Source organism: Emys orbicularis, chromosome 2, assembly GCF_028017835.1.
Source record: "Emys orbicularis isolate rEmyOrb1 chromosome 2, rEmyOrb1.hap1, whole genome shotgun sequence".
Classification (NCBI taxonomy): Eukaryota; Metazoa; Chordata; order Testudines; family Emydidae; genus Emys; species Emys orbicularis.
In genome coordinates, this window is record NC_088684.1 from 242,620,555 (window position 1) to 242,643,317 (window position 22,763).

At 42.1% G+C, this 22,763-nt stretch overlaps 1 protein-coding gene across 1 annotated transcript; it reads left to right on the top strand.

The window, feature by feature from the left end:
* Positions 1-7,099: 7,099 nt before the first annotated feature.
* On the top strand, positions 7,100-10,323 carry SOSTDC1 (sclerostin domain containing 1). The gene is made up of 2 exons (XM_065399899.1): positions 7,100-7,427; positions 9,908-10,323. The coding sequence occupies exons 1-2, from the start codon at positions 7,100-7,102 to the stop codon at positions 10,321-10,323; spliced, it is 744 nt and encodes a 247-aa protein (XP_065255971.1).
* Positions 10,324-22,763: the final 12,440 nt, after the last annotated feature.

A 22,763-nucleotide genomic window follows, 5' to 3' on the forward strand; every position in this document is an offset into this window, starting at 1 on the left:
AGGCAATATAGTCATACATTAAAAACAAGGCTTACAAGGAATCTGTAATGAAATCTCTCCCTCCTTCCACCACCTCCCACCCTTTATCCCTACACTTTACTGCATCAGAACCAAAAACACCTTCTACCTTGTGTTTCCAACTTAGTTCTAATATATTCAGGATTCTGCTAGTGCATGTGTGTCCTTTGTTAAAGAAAAGAAAATGTCTGCACAAAGAATGCAGGACCTTAAGGGCCAAATTCTTCAACTGGATACATAGGCAAAATTCCCACTGAGGTTAAGGAAGTATCTGAGGGCAGAGTCCGCAAATTAGAATTTTAATAACTATAATGTAATTGAAAATTACAGAGTTCCAGAGCAAGATACTTGCTATCCTTTGCCTCAGAACGCACTAACTTTTATTCAGGTAAAATAATCTCTTCTTTTTAGAAGTGGAAATAGCAGGCCTTTCTCTGGAGACCCACAGAGACAAATTCAGTGTCTGGGTTTCAGGAAAGGATATGTTTTTAATTCTCTGAAGCCAAATCTGAGGGTAACACAATCCTCCAGTAGCAATCTACAGCTTGTTAAACTGGGGTTCTACTCTGGAAAAGAGCCTAAAAATGGTATTGTGAGGTTCCATATTTATTTATTTATTACAGTAATTGCTTACTTGACAAAAAGAAAAGTGGAAAAAAAGCTTTATATTTTCCTAATTACCAGCACTGCAAACACAGCCTTGGATCTGAGTGGCTAGTTGTGTTCTGTCTGGCTCATGCATCATCACCAGTAGTAAAGATCGGGCAATCAGAAATTTGTTAACAATTTGGCTGATGATGTGTGAGCCAGAATAGAATCAGGCTCATGGAATAAAACCTAGTACAAAATTAATGTAGTTATATTTCATTAAAATGCACCCATCCAAAACTCTAGCTGCATGTACACAATATTAACAAAGAAATACGTACACATTGGTTCATTATCAAAAAATTAAAAGCCTTCATCAAACTCAACATTCTTTTCTCTACACCCTCCTGTAACTGGAGCAGTGTCCAAAACCAAAAAGACCCTTCAAAACTCCCTAAACTCAGAATAGACATTACTGAATCTATGAATGTTCCAGTCCATTTACTCTCCCTTCTAGAAAGAGCCTGGGAGAAAAACATATGTCTTGAAGCATGAGCTGTGATGTAGGTTGGGGGAGTGCATTCCACAGTTGAGGACCTTTCACTAAGAAAGCCAGGATGCTTCCATTTAAACCAAGGGACTGGTAGCTTGGAAACCTCAACTGATCACACCGTAATAAGATCTCTTACTATTTCTTCTGTTTTTTCCTAATTCATGCAGAAAGTAATAGTTGATTGTAAAATACATTTTGAATGATGAGGATGTATAAAGAACATGATTGACTGAAAACAAGAACATTTCAACTCCTTCAATTATGGCCCTAAAAGTCCATTGCAACAGCTGAAGAAAAGGTTGCAGTCATAGTTAATACAAGGAGTGCTTCATTGTACAGTAAATGTTCCCAGGATTTCTAAATAAATAATTTGACTTTCCAGTCAACATTTAATGTCTTTTTCAATAAAAGTCATAAACTGATTCTTTAGCAACAATATGAGCCTACAGCGAAAGCCAACCCTAATTTATTCTGTCTACATTATGTTTGAAAGAAAGTAGAATGAAATAAAATTACATATGCAAAAATGGAAGGAAACATAAATCAGAACTGATTATTCATTCTCAGTAATGAAAACATAGGCTCCTGTTTCCTATTCAATCCTCAAAATGTTTGAATAGATTAAAAGTTCCCAGGAAAATGAAAGTGCCATTTTATTTTAAAATGACTCTTCAGTCTGATTTTTGTTTTGCATCTCTATTTTCCTTATGAGCTTTCAAACCATGCACCCTTATTGCACAACAACTCTTTTAAGTTCTCAACAGTTTTACATTTATTACAATTTTATGTTGCTTTTGGACTCGTTCTCTTATCATGCTCCAAATCACGTTTTATGCTGCTTTGAAGTATGTTACTAATATACTTATTGCTTAACAGAAAATAGCCTGATGTTCACTGCTGTTTCAAGGCGTAAAGCAATAAATGTCAACTTGGGGTTTTTTTTGCAGTCACTTGTCTTAACTTCTATTTCTCCTCAAAATGCCTGCATTTTGAAACAAGTTAAAGGTGTAATATACTAATTGTCTACATGACTTGAATTATTAAAAAAATGTATTTGTTTCCTGCTGCCTTCATTTCAACTCACGCCTTTAATTATAAGCATTGCTTTTCCTGCCAGTACTGTAATTAGGTGGGCTCTTTTCCACTGTGAACCTCTTTTAAAATGCTTCCCAAGTTTTACTAAACATTGGGAATTACTCATTACTTTTTGAATGTACATTTAATGTGGAGGTTGCAAAGCTACTGCTCTGGTCTACTCATTTGTTCTTGTCTATGCATATCCTCCCTTTCCCGGTGGATGTTCTGTGCCACTAGACAGGCATCCAAGAGTCCTGTGGCACTATTTAGTCTATAAGGTGCCACAGGACTCTTTGCTGCTTTTACAGATCCAGACTAACACGGCTACCCCTCTGATACTAGACAGGCATGTACTCTACACAAAATTTTGCACTTTAGACATCATCATAACATGTGGGACAAATGGGGAACAGGATCCTGACAGACAATAAATGACCATAAAATCATATAGTATCAAGGGAATTCTCTTTTATGAGGTTTACAGAATGTACACATTAAATTATTCTGCACACAATGAGAAGAAAGTGTGTATATTTTTCTATTCCAGAAGTTGCAGGAATCAAGATTTAATGTGTGAATAACTGTGACCACCCTTCTTTGCAAGAACATGTACATATGATGAATGATATTATCAGTAAATTGTGAGCTCATTCAGAAGTGTGACTATTCAGATGCAAAAAGTAGTCAGGCAGCAAAAAGCATGTATCTGTAGGCTCCAACACTACCTTTATTTAATTATTTTGAGATTTATGTAATTTACTTATCACACAATCTATGGGCACATGTACAAACATTTAAAACAAACCACCTAATAGACTCACACCTTGCCCCAAGGTAAAGCTTTGTACTTTCCCCACAATTACCCCTTTCAAGGAAAAGTCTGAGCAAATAGGTGGGCTTTATACCATGCCCTGACGTCAATAGATTCAGGATCTGATGAACCAATGGTGGAAGTGGATTCCAGAGTCAATGCCGGTCACTTTGAACAGCCGAGTTCAAATTCCCAGACATTCAACCCTAAGTGTGTGCCCCGGCTGATCTCAACTGTCAAATGGCACATAAAGAGTAGGGGATTTATCACTCAGGACTCAAAACAGATCGGGCTTTATAGATCAATAGGAATATCTTGAATCCTACCTGGAGGCAAACAGGAAGCCAGTACAGGCTTCTGTAATATACCTATGGCCAACACTGCTAATTAAGCAGGGAGCAATGTTTTATATAAGCCATAGCTGCTGATCTGGAGAAGGGCAGCCAGAGTAGAGCACATTGCAGTAGCCCAGTCTGGAGGTCACAAAAGAATGGATAAATTTATCTACATCCACATGAGAAAGGAATGATCACAATCATCTGATCAAAAATGGCAAAAGATATTTAATTCTGGGAATCTATGAAGAGTTGGGCATCAAGAAACACTTCCAAACTGTGAACTTCATGACACTGACTCTTATACATATACCCCATCTCATCCAAGCACTAAAAATGCAAAGAGACTGCATCATCTGGAAGTGATGAAAGACAGACAATCATCCGCTTACTTACAACACTGTAGCTCAAATGATCTCACCATCTCCTGAAAACCCTCAAATCCATGTTGAACAGGAGGGCTGAATGAATCAAATCCTGTGGAACATCACAGAAGAGAGCTCTTGGGACAGATTTTCATGAAATATTTTGAACATATGGAAAAACAAGATGTAAAGATGGGCTTAAAATAATAAAAACAGAACAAACTATCTACAACCAACTGGGATCTTTCCCATCACCACCAATTTCAAAAGTGAACTGTTTTCAGGAGGCCTGTCTTAGGTCTGTCTTCACTAAGCCCAGCAGAAAGTCCTGGGCAGTTCTAGGAGGTTTCATGTATCCCCATCTTGCAAGGTGCTGAGCGAGCACCCTCAACTTCCATTGAAGTCAGCAGGAGTTGAGCGTTTCTTAGCACTTTATAGGATTGGCCCCATAGTCACTAGAAAGAAAATTCCCAGCATTCCTCTTACAAAAAGGGGTCATTGTCAGAGAAAAGAGTTCCCTACCCAACCCAACTTCCTTCTAAAAAGAGGTACCCTATCCTCGGTACCAGGGATAACTGCACAATAGACACAGTACTTTTTAAAATTTGTATTGTGATGTTTGGGCCATACCAATCCAGAAAATATATTATGGGAAAAGCGTGTGAGGTTCTGTATAATCTGCAGTTGGGAAGAAAAATTAAGATAAAATTTATAAAACACAAAAAAGCATATATTTGGTTTGCCACAATTACAGAAAAATCCTTTACTAATATTACTAATTTCATAATGTACATACTTTCTTGAATACCTTAAAGGACCCTTTACTTTATAACTGGTTTTTATAAAGGAAGGTGATTTAATAATGTCTGTATTTTTGTGGATGAATTTAATGTTCATTAAAACAAGAAACCGATAACCTTGATTGGGGTAGGTCATAATAGAGCCAAGTACTACCCAAGCTTCTCCACACATAGGTCTGCTAGTAGATTTTACAACATTCCTGTTATTCCAGAATTGGGTGGGTCTCGTCATAATACAAGCAGATATTAATCAAGCTTCCTTGCACACAGCTCTGCCAATACACCTCACTTCTGCCTTGCAACACTCCAGTTATTCCTCTGTCTCTCAGGCATAGAGTGGTGATTTTGGACCTGCTCCTGTTATTGAAGTCAATGGTAAAGTCCCCATTGATTTCAGTGGTGCAGGACCAAGGTGTGGGAGATGTAGACAAATGTCCATTGGGGATTAGGATGAGATGAACTCGTTTTCTTTGTGAGTTACTTTGGTTTTCACCCAGGTTTTTAAAGGTAATTCTTTGAGCCTGGTTCTGCTCTCACTACAGCAGTGTCAATCTAGAGTAACTCTATTGATTTCATTTGAATTACAGCAGTATGAGCAGTGGTGGATTTTGAGTTAGTGGGGCCCTGTGCGCAGCTTCATTTTTGCCCCTCCACCCCACCCCTAGGACCCAGACAAGAAAAAGAACATTCTCTCTTATCTCCCCCTGAAACACACACACCGTTTTTCATTCCTTTTTTCTTCATCCTCCCCCTATATTATAAGTAATGGGAAGTAAATGAAAATAAAGTGAGGTACCTTGATTGGGGCAGGGAATAGGGATGCAGGAAGAGGTGCAGGGGTGGGGCTCTGGGAGGAAGTTTGGGTGCAGGCTCTGAGCTGGGGCAGGGGGTTGGGGTGTGGGAGGGGGGTAGGGGTATGGTGCTTACCTCAGGCGGCACACACTCCTCTGGCAGCGACTCCTAGGTGAGGGGGACAGAGGGGTCTCCGCGCTCCACTGCCCGCAGGCACTGGAGCGCGGAGTTTCCAGCCAATGGGAGCTGCGGAGTCAGCGCTTGGGGTGGGGGCAGCATGCAGAGACACACACACACCCCAGGGGCGACAGGGACATGCCAGCCACTTCCAGGAGTGGCACAGAGGGAGGAAGGCAGAGCGGGCAGGGAGCTGTGTGTGCCCCTTGGGGGGGAGGGAGGCAGCGGATCTCCATGCGCTGCCCAGGGCAGAGGCAGTGCGCAGAGCCACCTCCCCCCCCAGCAGGGGGCACGCAGAGACTTGCCGGGAGCCAGCCGCTTCCGGGAGCAGCATGGGGCCACAGGCCACAGCATGCAGACAGCCTGCCTGCCTGAGCCCTGCTGCGCCGCCAGCCGGGACTCCGGGGCAGGTTGTCAGATGAGATTTGTCCTGCATTTTGGGGGTCCCCCTGTCGTTGGGGGCCCCGTGCACCGCATGGTGTGATTCATGGTAAATCCGCTCCTGAGTGTGAGTTAAGAATCTGACCACTAATGTGTTACCCTTTGTGTCATCTGACTTCCTGTGGGGCTGTTGTGTTATTTCCCTCTCGAAAAAGTTTGCTAGTAAAATATTGTAGGTTTTAAATATCAGTAACTCTAGTTTTATTTGTAATGAATGCCAAATTCACCACTGATGTAAACAGGAATTGGTTTCATTGGAATTACCCCAGTTTATACAAGCAGTTGAGTTTGGGCCATAGCTTTATGTTCAGGATTTTATGGAAAATGAGTAAGTATAAGATACAAGCAAAATGTTATGTGTCAAAATAAGGATTATTCTTTCCTCTGTGTAATAATTTATTATTATATGAAAAATATATTTACATTTTAAAAAATGTTTTATTCTTTTAGACAGTCTACTAAACAAAATGAGGTGAGTCTGATGAATGAGTATAATGCAGGTCTATCAATATGGATGATTGTACTGAGAAGATTGTACTGGAGGAACTTCTTATTACCCGGGGTGACACAGAACTATATACTTGTAACTCTCTGCACAAGGAGAAGCCAATACTCCCCTAACACAAGCAGTTTCTTTAGCAATGTTGATGGTCCATTATTTAAATCTATCTGGAGGGAACTTTACATTTCCCACAGTATATTTTTTGAAAAGACTTATCCTTAATAGCTAAAATATGTGTAACTTGTATATTTTCTGTAATATTTTCATTCTTTACATAGCTGGCCAGTTCTCCCAAAGGCACATTGTAGGAGAGGGAAGAGCAACTGTGTATAAGAGGAAAAAGACAGACACCCAGTTACACTTTGTTTCAATCGCATCACACAAAAATCCCAGATATGCAGGGGACTTGGAATGGCAGAACAGAGCCTGCAGTCTCTACCTCAGTCTGCCTGCTGCCATACAGTTCACAGTTTCCTGACACCCTCAAAGCCCCAACTAGGAATCCTGCAATTAGTGTAAGCAGACTCCTCCTTTACTGCAGTCTTCTTTTCGATTGGTAAAATGTCTTTGAGGGCTCATGTAGGGATCCCACCCCTTCTCTATGTTTTCATTCTGAATCAATCCACAATTTTACACCTGCATGAGTGCCAAGCCTCTGTGGATATATAAGAGAAACCTTCAAGAGGCATTTCAGAGTTACAGGGAAGAAGCTGAAGAAAAGGAATTCACCCAGCGCGGTCAGACAGAAACCGAACCAACCATGATTCTCCTCCCTGCCATTCCCTTCTCCGGCTTTCTCCTAGCCTGCGTCTTCATGAAAAGCTGTTTGGCTTTCAAGAATGATGCCACAGAGATCCTTTATACACATGTGGTCAAACCTGTTCCAGCGAGCCCTAGCAGCAACAGCACGCTGAACCAAGCCAGAAACGGAGGCAGGCATTACGGCAACACTGGATTAGATCGTAACAGTAAGTGTTTAACTTTTAGCGTTTCCCATCCCTTGCTTCACCTATTGCAGGATGGGTTTATGCCTAACCAATGTAACCCTACTTTTCTTTTGGCACCCATGTCCAGTTTTCAGGAAGAATCATGCATTTGTCAATGAGCACGTTTTCCTAGGCAGTGATCCTTGAGAGGGGTAATTTTAACAAAAACCTGCTGGATTTGTTACTACCCAGAGTACACACTCAGCATGGCATTCTGGCTTTGCCTGAACACGCTTTATCCCTGCAGGTTCCTTCCATCGCCCTGGTGATACGTCAAGGAAAATAAAATCTAAACTTAAATCTAGGGAAGGAAAATATGTTCTGTTAGTTCTTTACTCCCTCTGGACACACACCGACCAACTTCACCCTCAACTTACATGGGGCATCACGTGATTAACTGTATCTCAGATTCAGTCATTTAAACTGGGAACTCAGTTTTTGATGCTGCTGCAGTAGAAAAGAGGAGGAAGGTAAAGAAAATGGGGGAAATGACATTTTAAATGTGCTCACTTTCTTAGCTCACTCACTCTGGCTTTCAGAGTAGTAGTGTGTAGGTACAGCATCCTGTCTGGGCTGCTTCAGAAATGTAACTCTTCCAGACAAAAAGCTTTTGATTTTGTTCCAGATTTTTGTTTTTCACTTCCTAGTTTAGCACTTACCTGCTTAACGCCTCTAGCAAAAGTAAACAAACAGGTTCACAACCTACCTGTGATCTCTGCTCCAACTTACTTTTTTTTTTTTTTTAATGTTATGGGATTTTCTCCTCCCTGCTGAATTATATGTATAAAGGGTCCGAGAGATACTCTGCGGATGTGGTTTCTGGCTTGTTCCGTTCCCTCCCATCCCCACTTCATTAAGCTAAAATGAAAAACCGACCCAAATTCATTCAGTAAGAACAGCGTCATTGATGGAAAGCAAAGGCAAAAACTGATGGCAATATCGTTCAGCAAAGGCAAGACGTGTCAGCTTTTATGAATATGGGTGGTTTAACTGCACAGGAAATGTCTCGTCATTATGAGATTACTGGAGCAGCCCAGTAGGTATTCATTGTCAATGAACTGTCACTACGGAAAAGCTGAACCTGTATATACATAAAAACAGAAGGCAAGACAAATCAAAGCTGTGATCAGCTGCTTCCAGGTACATTCCTGAGCTCAGCTGCAGGGAAGAAGGCGAGCTTGAATCATTCAGGCGAGTCAAGCAGTCTAGAAACCAGTCCTTTTGTAAATCATCTATCCAGAACAGTCTTCAAATTCCTAATCCCCCTGGACTGTGAACCTTGCAAGCAGTGGGGAAAGGGACAAGGAGAAATTGTTGTCTTAACTCAATGTCTCTGATTAGAGTTTGATTCAAAAACCAAACCAAAACAGAAGCATCTTGTAACTAATGAGCTGAGGTACCTTCAAACCCTTTTATTTGTACTCTAAGGTATCATTCTAGTGATTATTATTTCTATTTTTAAAAGCATCAATTGTGAGCACGCCCTCTTGTATAATATGTGTACAATCTCCACTGTACATTTCCTTGAGAAAGAGGAAGAGAACAGCTAGTGAAGGATTGCATATTATATTACCTTCATGTCTAAGTGTAATTACTGAACTAAACAGTTGTGTTTATTGCAGTGAGCAGAGCTGCACATAATAGCAGGTACAAACATGCCTATATTTGCAGCTCTCACCTTTATACCATGTTAGCTTACCTAGAGAACTAAAAAGTTGCCTCAGGATTTGCAGTATTACCTCTATTAGGTATAAGAAGTACTGTATAAGGAATAAAGCACATATTCATATGTTATCCTTAAGGCAAAATGACCAGTGTACATGGTTAAAAAATTGAACATCATGTGCAAAACATAATTTTCAAACACTTATCATGTGCAAAACATAATTTTCAAACTTTTATTATTTATAAAACAGTTTTTCTTCAGAACACTAGTCTTCACTGGAGACTAAATCCATAGCAAATATGAAGTTTTAAAATAAAACAATTCTTTATTCAAATGCATTAGAATATTTTCTAAAATCCTAAAAACACTATTTTTCACACTAACGGTCAAACAGAGTTTTACCAAACATCACAGAGCAAATTCCTTCTAAGAACAAGCAAGAGACATTTCAGCCCCAGGGCATTTTTTTCCTCCATGCACCTGACCAAGGGGGTTTAGAATGAAATTGCCTCCTCTACTGCGACTATATAGCTCCTGCAGTGCTATGACATAAATATCATTATTTGTATTTTGATAGCACCTAGAGGCCCCCCATCAAGGATCAAGGCCCTATTGTGTTAGGCACTTTATACATATATAATTAAAAGATCATCCCCAAAAGCTTATATAGTCTAAGCCTCTGTCATCAATTGCTATGCATGCTGTGATCATTTGAAAATGAGTTGGAGTCTGAAGGTTGGCTTAGGAAATCTTTTTTTTATGAGTCTCAATGTTCATTGTTTTGTGCGTTCTGCAGATCGCGTTCAAGTTGGCTGCCGGGAACTGAGATCCACCAAGTACATTTCAGATGGGCAGTGTACCAGTATAAATCCTTTGAAAGAGCTTGTGTGTGCTGGTGAGTGCCTCCCTTTGCCAGTGCTCCCCAACTGGATTGGAGGAGGTTATGGAACCAAGTACTGGAGCAGAAGGAGCTCCCAAGAGTGGAGATGTGTCAATGACAAAACTCGCACACAGAGGATCCAGCTCCAGTGTCAAGACGGAAGTACAAGAACCTACAAAATAACAGTGGTCACGGCCTGTAAATGCAAGAGGTACACCAGGCAGCACAACGAGTCCAGCCATAATTTTGAGGGAACCTCTCAGGCAAAGCCCACCCAGCATCACAAAGAGAGAAAAAGAGCCAGTAAATCCAGCAAGCACAGCTCAAGTTAGAAGTCAGGCAACCCTTCCCCCAAAACTGAACTCATCTGTAACCATCTTCTTTACAGATCTGACTGCTTAAAAGACAAGTCTGCCATTGCTGTATTCTCACCTGATGGTGCATTGCTTTGATCAAGCTCAAAACAGCATTCTGTGCATATGGACCTTTTTGGTGATTTTCCAAATGCTCCAGATGGGCAGTACCACAAGCCTTCCAACCCCACACAATGAAGTCTTACATTTTTTTGAGGTGTGGAGGCAAAGAATTGTTCCCATGAACATTCACTGAAATTTTATTTTTTAGAAAGGTGCTTTGTTGTGAATTTTCACAGGAACAGTTGATTAGCAAATGTCTCTTGCCTTCCGAATAATATTTTATGAACTTTTGACACATCTGCTTAAAAGCAGCAACCAGTAACTGTTGTCAGTTTCATTCTAACAAAACAATACCTTGCATGCTGATCTTTTTCTTCTATCTACCAAAAACTAAAATATGCATGGCAGCAATTGAAAAGTAAAGCTGAATAAACTATTTATTTGTCACTGTAATTATTTAATGAGCTTTTTACATGTAATTTTTTTTCAAAATGTTCATCTTATGTTTTATAGCTTTTTCCATGTATCAAAGTATTTTCCTATGATTTGTGACTGGATTAGAATATAGATTTTGTAGATAATGTGAAATAGATGTTTTAGCATTCTTGGTACATATATATATTTCATTCTGAACATTAATAGTTTGGGGTTTTATTTTGCAAGTAACATTTTAAAAACTATTTTGTACATCATAAGCTCTGTATTATTTTTGTTTAAAGTGTGCAATCGAAAGATAGATATGAATTCCTTTCAAATTCATCCGTTTCTCTCTCTCTCTCACTTTTTTTTTTTTTAACAAAATAAACTGCTATAAAGATATATCGTCTTTGGGGTTCTAACATGTATGAAAAGGCACACATTTTTGACCAATCATGGCATGCAATCTAATAAAGTGGGATGTTTTACACTACTTGATTTAAGGCAAGTGCCATAAAAAGTCTGGCAGCAATATTTAGCATAAAAATAACCTTTCAATGGATTCCTTTGGCTTGTAGAAGTCTTATGTGACCATCTAACAGCTGGTGCTTATTAGTGGTCCAAACCAGGCTCATATTTAACAATTCTCAATGTGTACATTGTAGAAAATAAATATATATTTGGGAGGTTTTACAAGCTCATAAAACCACCCCAATTTATTTATATTTTTCCATTAATGATTATCAGGTTACAAATTTATGGTTAAAATAGTAATCAATATAATCTTTCTTCTAAACACAATTTAATCCTGCACATTATTCACCAAATGTTGTGAAATATGTTGTAAGCAGTCAATTTTTCAACATAGACTGGGAATCATCTGTTGTTCATCATTCAGACTGTATTAGGATTGAGATGATTTTCATCAATATTTGTACTCAATGGTTACTCTGTACCGGGGTAAACAGTAAGGGCTAGATTCCCCAACCTGCTGCATCATTCTTAACTGGTAGCATTTTACACCCTTTTAGCACTGATGTAAATGGCTACCCAAGGAACAGGGCAATGGAGAATCTGGCCCTAATAAAAGTAAGCTGTACAAAACTCCTCTTTGACAGAATATTTCTATCAGTCCACCTTACATTTTAAATAAATAAGGCCCAAGAACCGTATTGTGCCACCACTTTTAAAGCAGAACTCCTCACTGGTTATTAATGAAGAGCTCTGTTTAAAAATGCATGCCACAATTTGGCTGCTAGGAAACCAAATTTTAATGACACATTGAAAAAGTCTTTCTAATTACATTTGCTTCCCCTTACCTATTTTTTTAAGAACACATATGAAAGTAATATTATGTATGAGAAAAAAAGGGAAAATGTTCTTGTAGTTGTGCTTTTCTTCCTATGGTGTTATCACCTTAACTTTGGAAATGGAAAGAGAAAAAGATGAAATCTATCATCCTATAGAACACACAGCGTTATATATTTAAGGAAAAAATACATAAGTTAATAACCCACATTGTTTTCTTTAAATTAACTTTGTGTGGAAGCAGAAAAGGGAACTGTCAGAAAAGAACTGCAATGCATGACAGTTTGTTAGCAAGAGTCAGGCTAACTGTAGGCCTGATAACGCGAGATTTGTAGAAGCGAGGAATGTGAGAGGCGGGTGAGATAGTACTGTGTGAGGAGTTATTGTGACCTGTGACCTTGTATAGATAAGGTGTAGAAGACCTTGGATAGATAAGGTATAGAAAATATTGCCTGTCGGTAGGAGTCAAAACAATTAAAGTAAAATACCAAGATGACATATGTATAACAAGATACAGCTGTCCCTCATTATTTTTGTAATGAAAGGTATAAATGCTTGTTGTAATTAGGTATCAGGGAGAGAGACCTGCTTGGCTCTCTCCCTCTGCACACTGTGAGAGTGAATAAAGCTTCTGACTTGCTGCACCCAATCAAAAGAGTGAGAACTCAGTTTTTCTCCGACAATTTGGGGGCTCGTCCGGGATGGCAACGCCCTCAGAGGCACCGGCAGTTACTACGGATCGTTCCCCTTCGAACCCCATGGCGCCACAATAGAGGTAAGAGACCTTTTGAAATCTCTATTGGGGTGTCGGAGGAGGACTGTCCGTGGAGCCGTCTGTCCCTGTTGGGCTCACGCCATCCGAACTTATTGACTGTGCAGCAAGGTCAGATGCTGAGCGGCGTAGGGGAAGTGTTTGCCGCCCCCTGTATGCATATGCAAGGTGCATAGGTTTGCACCTGTGTTGAGGGGTTTTTACTGCCTCAGCAGGAGGGGTTTTTACCGCCTCATAGTCCGGACAGAGGGGTTGTTTACCGCCTCAGGTGATGCATCGAGGTACTTGGGAATAGTACCTGAGGTACTTGGGATAGTACCTGGAGAAGGCCTTGGTGAATGTGTGGTGCTGTGTGAAGTGTGGTGCTGAGTGTGTGTGTGTGTGAGTATACCAGTGTGAATTGAGTGAATTGAGTGTTACCGGAAGACGCCCAGAGTACTCTGCGAAGTCTTTTGGCTCGTGACCAGAACTACTCTAACGCAAGCCCGGTAACTAGAGGATCTTTTAGGAGATCCGACCCACGGTACGCTAACTCGGCCTGGCATCGTCCGGCGAGGAGGCTGCCTGGGTCTAGGAGTGTGTGAACCCATCTTCCCTTCCCTTTTCCACTCCGTGTGAGCCACTGACAGTCTGACCATCTCACTGGATGCAACAGAGTAAGCGGCGCCGTCTCTCTGAGATTAGCCGACGCTCTTTGCTGAAGGGAGGTGTAGGAGGTCATGGTTACCCTCGTTAGTCACTCCTGTGTGAATACCCTGTAGGGAGAAATCCTTAGTTTATTAGCCGCTAGCGCGGACAGGGCATCCTCCTCCCTGTGTGTGTGATTGGAAAATGGGTGGGGGACAGTCTAAGGATTCCCTCTCACCCCCTAAGGGTACCCCAGCTTATTTTATGTACGTACATTATGGTCCATCAACCTGCAGGTATTTAGATAGTTGGAATCTTTACACGCGTGAAAATCCATCTAAACAATGCCCACTAGAAGGTACCTTCGATTTAGATAAACTTAAATATCTCAAAGAAACCCTAACTTCACCAAAAGCCTCTGATAAGCAGTGGGCGCAATTTGTCTGTTGGTGGGAGGAAGCTACAAAGAGACTCCACGAGTCTCGGGTGCGGAGTCTAAAGGACTCCCAGGAAAAGTTAAGACACCAAGTATATAATTTACAACTTAAATGTAAAGCATCAGACAGTCTTTCTGCTCCAGTAATTCCTTCTGCTCCAGTGATTCCTTCTGCTCCTCTTTATCCCCAATTAGTTAAACCTGAGAGTGAGGAGGAAACTGCTGAGGACATTGTAGATTTTTTCAGTAACGTTCAGCAGCAGCAGCAGCCCGTGCCTCCTCCTCCCCCTCTGCCGAATGTGTCTGCTAACGAATCTCACCCGGCAGTGTCAGTTTCACCACCACGTGTATCAGCTGCACACATTGTTCTTTCTCCTCCTGAGAGAGGAGCCTCCTCTCCACCACAGAGGAGTGATTCTGATCTTCCCAGTAGCAGTTCTCCTGAGACATCCGAAACCTCTGAGGAGGGTGCCCGTTATTTTACTAGAAGCGTGGCACAGGCATTCCAGCTTCCTTTAAGAGAACTGCCCGGAACTACGGGACGGTTAGTTACAGTGCATGCCCCGTGGTCACCCGGAGACCTGAGAAACTTGGTGAAGGAATTTCCTAATATCAGAGAGGAGCCAGAAAGATTTAGAGAGGAGCTCCACATGGTGGTTCAGTGTTATAATCCATCTTGGGCAGACATGAATCAACTCTTACGGATGATTATGCCAGCCGAAGTTCGGCAACGGCTTACTAGACAGGCAGCTTGGCCAGGTGCCGACCCTGGAATCGATCGTGGTTTGACAGAGGCTAGGGACCGTCTCTTAAATGCTATTACGGAGGTCTGCCCCAAGAAGACAGATTGGACAAAGATTACCTACTGTAAACAGAATAAAGGGGAGTCCCCAGCTGATTATCTGGATAGACTGACTAAGGTTTTTGAACAACATTCAGGAATTGCTCAGCCAGCTGAAAATGCTAGAGAAGCAGTAGGGGCTGCTTTTGTTCAGGGGCTCTTACCAAAGATTCAGCAGCAGTTAAAAACTATCTGCATAGGCTGGCAAACTAAGCCCCTTTCTGAATTGGTGACAGTCGCCAATCATTGTACAGCTTGCATAGAGCAGAAGAAAGAGAATACTGAAACTAAACTGTTAACCTTGCAGTTAGAAACTTATCAAAACAAGGGCCGTGGGGGAATGAGAGGAGGACGAGGACGAGGTCGTGGGCGAGGAAGAGGGAAAGGTCCCTCGTATCCTGCCCAGTCCAGGCACAATGCATGTTACATTTGTGGCCAAGAGGGACACTGGAAAGATGCGTGCCCAGCCCGAGTATCTCGAAACCCACTACCTCCTTTCCCAAATCCTGAAGCGTCTACTTTTACCCCACAAACTACCTCTTACTAGGACAGCCTGAGGGAACGTAACTGCATCATGAATCCTTTAATTCCCATTAATCAAGAGGGTCCCTATGTAAATTGTGAAATTGCAGGACAATCTGTTACTTGTCTTGTGGATACTGGAGCTAGTAGATCTGCTCTAAGATCCTCGGAGTTTCCTTCTGTTCCTTTGTCAACTTTGTCTGTAAATGCCGTTGGCATTTCAAATCAACCTGTTTCGCATCCCGTCACAAAACCCCTTGCTATTTCACTAGGGCCCCTTTCTAACAAGCATGCATTCTTGCTCAGCCCCTCCTCTCCTGTGAATCTGCTGGGAAGGGATCTTTTGTGTAAATTAGGCTGTACTATCTATTGCACACCAGATGGCGTATTCTTACAGGTTCCTGATGAGAATACTAATCTAGTGTTGGCTACACTCCACATAGAGGAGCCAGCTAAATTAACAACAACTCTTAGCCCTGACCTTGTGCACTTGTTATCACAAGTTCCCCCCTATCTCTGGTCTCGGCATGCCAATGAAGTGGGTCAGATCCGGACTGCAGAGCCGGTTAAGATTTTTGTTGATCCTTCTAAAGCTTTGCCAAGGGTTCCACAGTACCCTCTGCGTCCTGAGGCAGAGGAAGGTATAGCCCCAGTAATGGAGTCTTTATTACAGCAGGGTATTATTGTTGCTACCACCAGTTCTTGTAATACCCCTATCTTTCCTGTAAAGAAGCCAGGAAAGAACACCTATCGGTTTGTTCAAGATCTCCGCGCGATTAATGCTGTTGTTTTGCCTTCATTTCCTGTGGTTCCAAATCCAGCTACAATTCTTTCTTGCATTCCACCTTTAGCTACTCACTTTACTGTTGTGGACCTTTGTTCAGCTTTCTTTTCTATCCCCATTCACCCTGATAGTCAGTATCTGTTTGCCTTTACCTATAAAGGACGCCAGTACACCTGGACTCGGTTACCCCAAGGGTATACTGAGTCCCCATCCTTGTTTTCCCAGATCCTGAAGAAGGATCTGGATGATGTGGTTTTTCCAGGTAAATCAGTACTTATACAGTATGTGGATGATCTTTTGTTGGCATCCCTTTCCTTTGAATCTTGTAAAGTTGATACTTTGGTTCTATTGACTGCTTTAGCTGCTAAGGGTCATAAGGCATCCCGAGAAAAACTACAGCTGTGTCAGCCCAGGGTTCATTACCTTGGTCATGATATTTCCCCTGGTACTCGTCATTTATCAGATTCTCGGATTTCAGCTATTCTAAATATGCCTAGGCCTGGTACTATTTCTCAAATGCGTACTTTTCTTGGCATGACTGGGTACTGCAGACAGTGGATTTTAGGTTATGCAACAGTGATTAAACCCTTACAGGATCTGACTAAGTCAGATACTCCTGAGCCTCTTCCTTGGTCTCCAGAGGCTGAACAAGCTTTTGTTGCTATCAAGCAAAGCCTGTCCAGTGCACCAGCCCTGGGACTTCCTGATTATGCTAAACCATTCACTCTTTTCTGTCATGAGCGTAATGGGTTTGCTTTGGCCGTACTAACGCAAAAGCACGGAGATAAACACCGTCCCATTGCTTATTACAGCACGGCCCTAGACGCTGTGGCAGCTGGATTTCCCCCTTGCCTGCGTGCTGTGGCTGCAGCAGCCCTTTCTGTTCAAGTATCTGAATCTATTGTCTTAGGATCTCCTTTGATTGTTGCTGTTCCTCATGCTGTGGCTGCACTCTTGTTAAAATCTAAGACACAGCATTTATCCACTTCTCGTCTCACAAAATATGAGCTTGTCTTGTTATCTTCGTCTCATATTACTTTGGCTCGTTGCCCTGTTTTAAATCCTGCTTCCTTGTTGCCTGGGCCAGAAGACGGAGAACCACATGACTGTGTGTCTGTGACATCGGTTCTCTCCCGTCCGAGAGATGATTTACTAGATGTGCCCTTGCAAAATCCTGATCTTATTTACTTTGTGGATGGTTCATGCTTGCGAGATTCTAAGGGTAAATTGGGTGCTGGTTATGCTGTGTGCTCTGCACACGCTGTTATTGAAAGTGCTTTTATTCCTTCTGTGTTTTCTTCTCAAGTAGCTGAACTTGTGGCTTTAACTCGTGCCTGCATTCTAGCTCAAGATCAAGCAGTTACAATTTATACAGACTCTCGTTATGCTTTTGGAGTGGTACATGATTATGGTTTGCTCTGGAAGTATAGAGGTTTCCTTACATCCACTGGTTCTCCTATTAAGAACAGTCTGTATGTATCTGCTCTTTTGGATGCCCTTTTATTGCCCAAAGCTATAGCTGTTGTTAAATGTATGGCTCACCAGACCCCTCATGATGAAGTTACCCGTGGAAATGCTTTGGCAGACTCTGCAGCCAAAGCAGCGGCCCTTTCTGCACCTCAGGCTGAATATACTTGTGCTTTGATTGAACAGCCTCCAGTAGCCTCCCTTGAGGATCTGGCCAAGATCCAGGAAGCAGCACCTGTAGCTGAGAAACGTTTTTGGAGTGCTAATGGCTGTATTCTACACCCTGATCATCTTTGGCGTGCCCCAGCTGGTCGCCTGGTTGCACCGAAGATGCTAATGCCCTATCTTGCTCGTGTATACCACGGAATGGCACACGTGAGCAAAGGGGGGATGGTTGCTGCAGTTAACCGAGATTGGTGTGCATTCGGGTTCCCAGTCATTGCACATCACTACTGTCAACAATGTGTGATTTGTCAGCAGCATAACATTGGTAAAGCTGTTAAAGTTAGGCAGGCAGCTCACCCTCCCCCTTGGGGACCTTTTGTAAATATTCAGATTGATTTTATTCAATTGTCTAAATGTTGTGGTTATGAATATGTATTGGTTTTAGTGGATGTATTTTCAAATTGGGTTGAAGCTTTTCCCTGCAGGAAAGCAGATGCCAGGACTGTTGTGAAACTTCTGCTTAAAGATTTTGTACCACGATTTGGCATTCCTGTGAGTATCAACAGTGACCGTGGAACTCATTTTACTGGACAGATTGTAAAAGAGTTATGTGCAGCTTTGCAGATCCAACACAACCTTCACTGCCCCCACCATCCGCAGTCTGCCGGGGCAGTGGAACGCCAGAATGGAATTCTGAAAAATAAACTGGCCAAGATTTGTGCTGAAACAAACTTGAAGTGGCCAGATGCCCTTCCTCTGGCACTAATGAGTATGAGAGCCACTCCCAATCGAAAGACTGGACTCAGCCCTCATGAGATTCTGACAGGGCGCCCGATGCGACTGCCAACTGCGCCCCCACTGACCCTAGCTCAGATGGACATTCATTTAATGGATGACACAATGCTTAAGTATTGTCAGGCTCTAATGAAATGTGTTAAGTCTTTTTATACACAGGTGAAAGAAGCACTACCCAAGGATCCTGTGCAACCCTGCCACTCGCTGGAACCAGGAGACTGGGTCTACATAAAGGTCCATCAGCGAAAGACTGCCCTGGCTCCACGCTGGAAGGGCCCTTTCCAAGTCCTGCTGACCACCAACACCGCTGTGAAGTGCCAAGGACTGCCCACCTGGACCCATGCTTCTCACTGCAAAAAGACTCCTCCACCTGGAGAGGATTCTCCAGCTGCTGATCAGCCTATTTCTCCTGCTAGATCTGCTGTGCCTCCTGGACAGCAGGGAAAAAGGACAAGGTGAAGTGCTAGTAACCTCTCCCTTGTCCACTGACAGATCTACAATACCTTTGAATTTTGTTACAGGAATCACACCAGTACAGGGTGAAGTGCTAGTAACCTCTCCCCTGCACTATGGTGAATCACAACTGCTTTTGAAGAAGAAAAGAAGAAACACCCGCTCTGCTGAAACCACCAAAGTCCAGGGATTCCTGACTACCAGAGACATTAAGAACTGGCCCTGGTGGAAGAGACGGAGCATTGTTTATTGGCAAGGAGGGAACTGTGGGGACCGTTCCTGGGAGTGTGGAGTCCAGTGGTGGGGTGGGTTCTTTCCAGGGGCAGGACTTTGTGCTTATGGACAGGTACCTTCAGGATGCACTGCCCTTTCTAATTGGCTTTCAGAAGATGAATATCAAAACCGCCTTGCCACCACTAGGACTACACCCACTAGTCCCTTGACCCCTGCCACCACCACTGTAACTTACCCAGATACAAACCGTACTGTATATTCCAATGAAACCCAGTGGCCAAGGCTTTCACATCTTAGTGATTTACTGGAATTTTGTTCAGAGAAATTATTTTTTAAAGTTCAGGATAATGTATATGAGCGAATAATTGAATGGAAAACAAATGGATCAGTAGAGATAGAAATACATAATATCACTACCAACGAACCCCAAGAATTAATAGTTGCAATTGATGGGTTCTATAATGAAGTAGATATGATGGTTGTTCCTGGAACTTGTACTGTGTTAAATGAGAGAGGCCCTTATTGTTATTTGGTCACCCAATTAGTGGATAATCAGACAAATACCCAAAGAGTTTGTTCTGCCACTGGAAATTTTACCTGCATAGAAAGTATTCCAGTGACTAATAATGTGACCTGTACCTTATTGCAATACACCCCCTCTTATACCATTAATGTTAATGCCTCCCGGAAATACATAAAGGTATTTGACCAACAGATGTGGTATAGTACTACACCAAAGAAAGATGTAGTAGGATATCGGTGGACTGTGATTAATACTACACTAGGGACTGTTAAATTTTCATTACCCTTATCCAGTTTCCAGATTACCTCTACATACCCGAATTGCTCACAGGGGGCTGCCATTAGATTAGCACAACAGAGGGCTTGGGTTATTTCCTCTAGAAAGAAGAGAGACTTGACCGGATCCCTGTGGGATGGGGCCAATAGTGCAGCAGCAGTTTGGAATATTTTTAAGAACCAGGAACATGATGAGAAATTGGGCCAACTAGAGAAGGCCATAGGCCTCGTTTCTGGAGCACAACTAACCCAGGTACAAGCTGGAGTTGGTGAGTTACATGTTATTTCCGCCCTTAGTTCTATGACCCAGAAGTTGCTAAGAGAGATGGTACTGAATATCACTGAGGCTGGGAAGGCATTGCAGTGGGATCTAGCATGTTCAGAGACTCAGGATTTCCTGAATGACCAGCTGATGTCCATTCGGAAAGATCTAGAACATCAGGCTTGGCCCACTGCCCTTACAGACACATCAGGGGTACCATCTGACCTGTGGCCATGGAGACTTACTTGGAAACTTTCTGGATGGAAGTGCGGACGTTCTCAGTGCTCCTTCCAAGCATATGGACCGGTAAGGGGGGTGTGGGCTCCCACATACCGTATCCTGCCGGGTCCATGGGGAGGATGCATGTGGGATTGGATAATTCACCGAGACATCTGGGAAATTAGACCACCTGGTATGCCCAATCGATTTTTAGTCAGTGCTCCTGGGATTACACCTGACATTTGGATGGGGTTAGGTAGTCTATGGACATTGTGGCCATTAGAACCCCCACAGCTTCAGTGTAACCGTAAACTGAAGCCAGGAGAAGTTGTCACGGTTTATGACTACGTTTGCTGGGAGGGTAGTGGACAAGGAACTACACTGACAGGACACTTACTTTTTCAAGCTAATGATAGCTGTGTGTATGTTAATGACACCACATTACAAGACATACATTTTAATCTCACTACCACTGCAGGCAATCATATTATTTACTGGCCTGCAGACAGAGCTTTTCAAGTAGCCCTTAGGTTCCAGATACCCTTTAATTGGACTAGTTTAGTACCTGATAGATTTCAGAATTTGTTCTCACTGTTACCAGAGATTCAGAAAATCTCTAAAATACAAGGGCGAATTCACATGCTTCAAAATATATATCAAGTTGAAAAGTATGCCTTTCAGACTGCTTATAGAGTATCCACTTTATGTACTAAGTATGATGTATTGTGCTTTGTAACTAAGGCTGTACAACAACCCCATTATAGTTTTGCTATGGGAATGTTATTGCTTGTATTGTTATTAATTAGCTTAGGATTATGTTATTGTTGTTGTAAAATACGTAATAATAGTAATACCTTTCATGTTCATGCTAATCATGCATTGTCATTACATCCAATCAGAACCGCTAAATTGGAAACACCTGATATAGAATCAGAGGTCCAGGACTTGATGCAAATAGAGGTTTGAGAATGTTTGTTGTACTAAAAGTACAAAAGGGGGGGTTGTGGAAGCAGAAAAGGGAACTGTCAGAAAAGAACTGCAATGCATGACAGTTTGTTAGCAAGAGTCAGGCTAACTGTAGGCCTGATAACGCGAGATTTGTAGAAGCGAGGAATGTGAGAGGCGGGTGAGATAGTACTGTGTGAGGAGTTATTGTGACCTGTGACCTTGTATAGATAAGGTGTAGAAGACCTTGGATAGATAAGGTATAGAAAATATTGCCTGTCGGTAGGAGTCAAAACAATTAAAGTAAAATACCAAGATGACATATGTATAACAAGATACAGCTGTCCCTCATTATTTTTGTAATGAAAGGTATAAATGCTTGTTGTAATTAGGTATCAGGGAGAGAGACCTGCTTGGCTCTCTCCCTCTGCACACTGTGAGAGTGAATAAAGCTTCTGACTTGCTGCACCCAATCAAAAGAGTGAGAACTCAGTTTTTCTCCGACATTTGGGAGATCATGGAAATGCCAGACTAATTGGCCTGGAGACTGAGGGCCTGAATCTCATTTATACCAAAACCTCTGCACACCACTCTGGCAGATTAAATAATCCTTCATTTACATCCAGTTTAAGGCCCCTACACTCTACAAGAATGGTGTAAAGGGGTTTTAATGTAAATGAGAAAATGTTTTCCCACAAAACACATATAATCTGGGCAGCATTATATCATGCTTCACCATGCCTTCCTGCTTAGGGGTCTCAACCTTATTAGGAAGAACCACCTCTAGCACTGAGAGGGTAGTTCAGTCTCCATTCAAATTCAGTCTTTGTCTTCTTCACCATGTCTACACAAGGACAATGGCTCTTCGCTGACAGTGTTGTCAGCAATTGATCTCCATTGGGTCCTACCCAATTGATGCTTAAAATGTGTAGACAGAAAAAACCATACCCAGCAAATGTCTGGCATTATGGTCTATCAAGTTTCTAACACCCTTTTTGTAATGATGTTGAAAATTATTTTATTCTAGCAGCTAAACTATTTTCAGGACCAGTTTAGGGGGGGACAAGGAGGTCTTGTGTAGACAGGACCAAAAAGTTAAGTGTCTTTTGTTATTGCACAGTTTTTGGTCATGTGGAGACTAGGAACTAAACGAAACCATCAACACATTTCACAGGGGACACAAAATAGCCGTCAATCACTACATGCAGCCAACACAAACAGGTTGTGTGTGTTCTATTACCTATTCCCTGATCAATTGAGTTACTAATCCATTAAACGGAAGAAGGATGGTCTTGTGGTTGAAACTGGGCT

Excerpts from the sequence above, each read along its gene's own strand:
- SOSTDC1 (XM_065399899.1), top strand. The coding sequence starts at position 7,100 with ATGAGTGCCAAGCCTCTGTGGATATATAAGAGAAACCTTCAAGAGGCA. Across the intron at positions 7,428-9,907 it reads CACTGGATTAGATCGTAACA|ATCGCGTTCAAGTTGGCTGC; the intron begins GTAAGTGTTTAA and ends TGCGTTCTGCAG.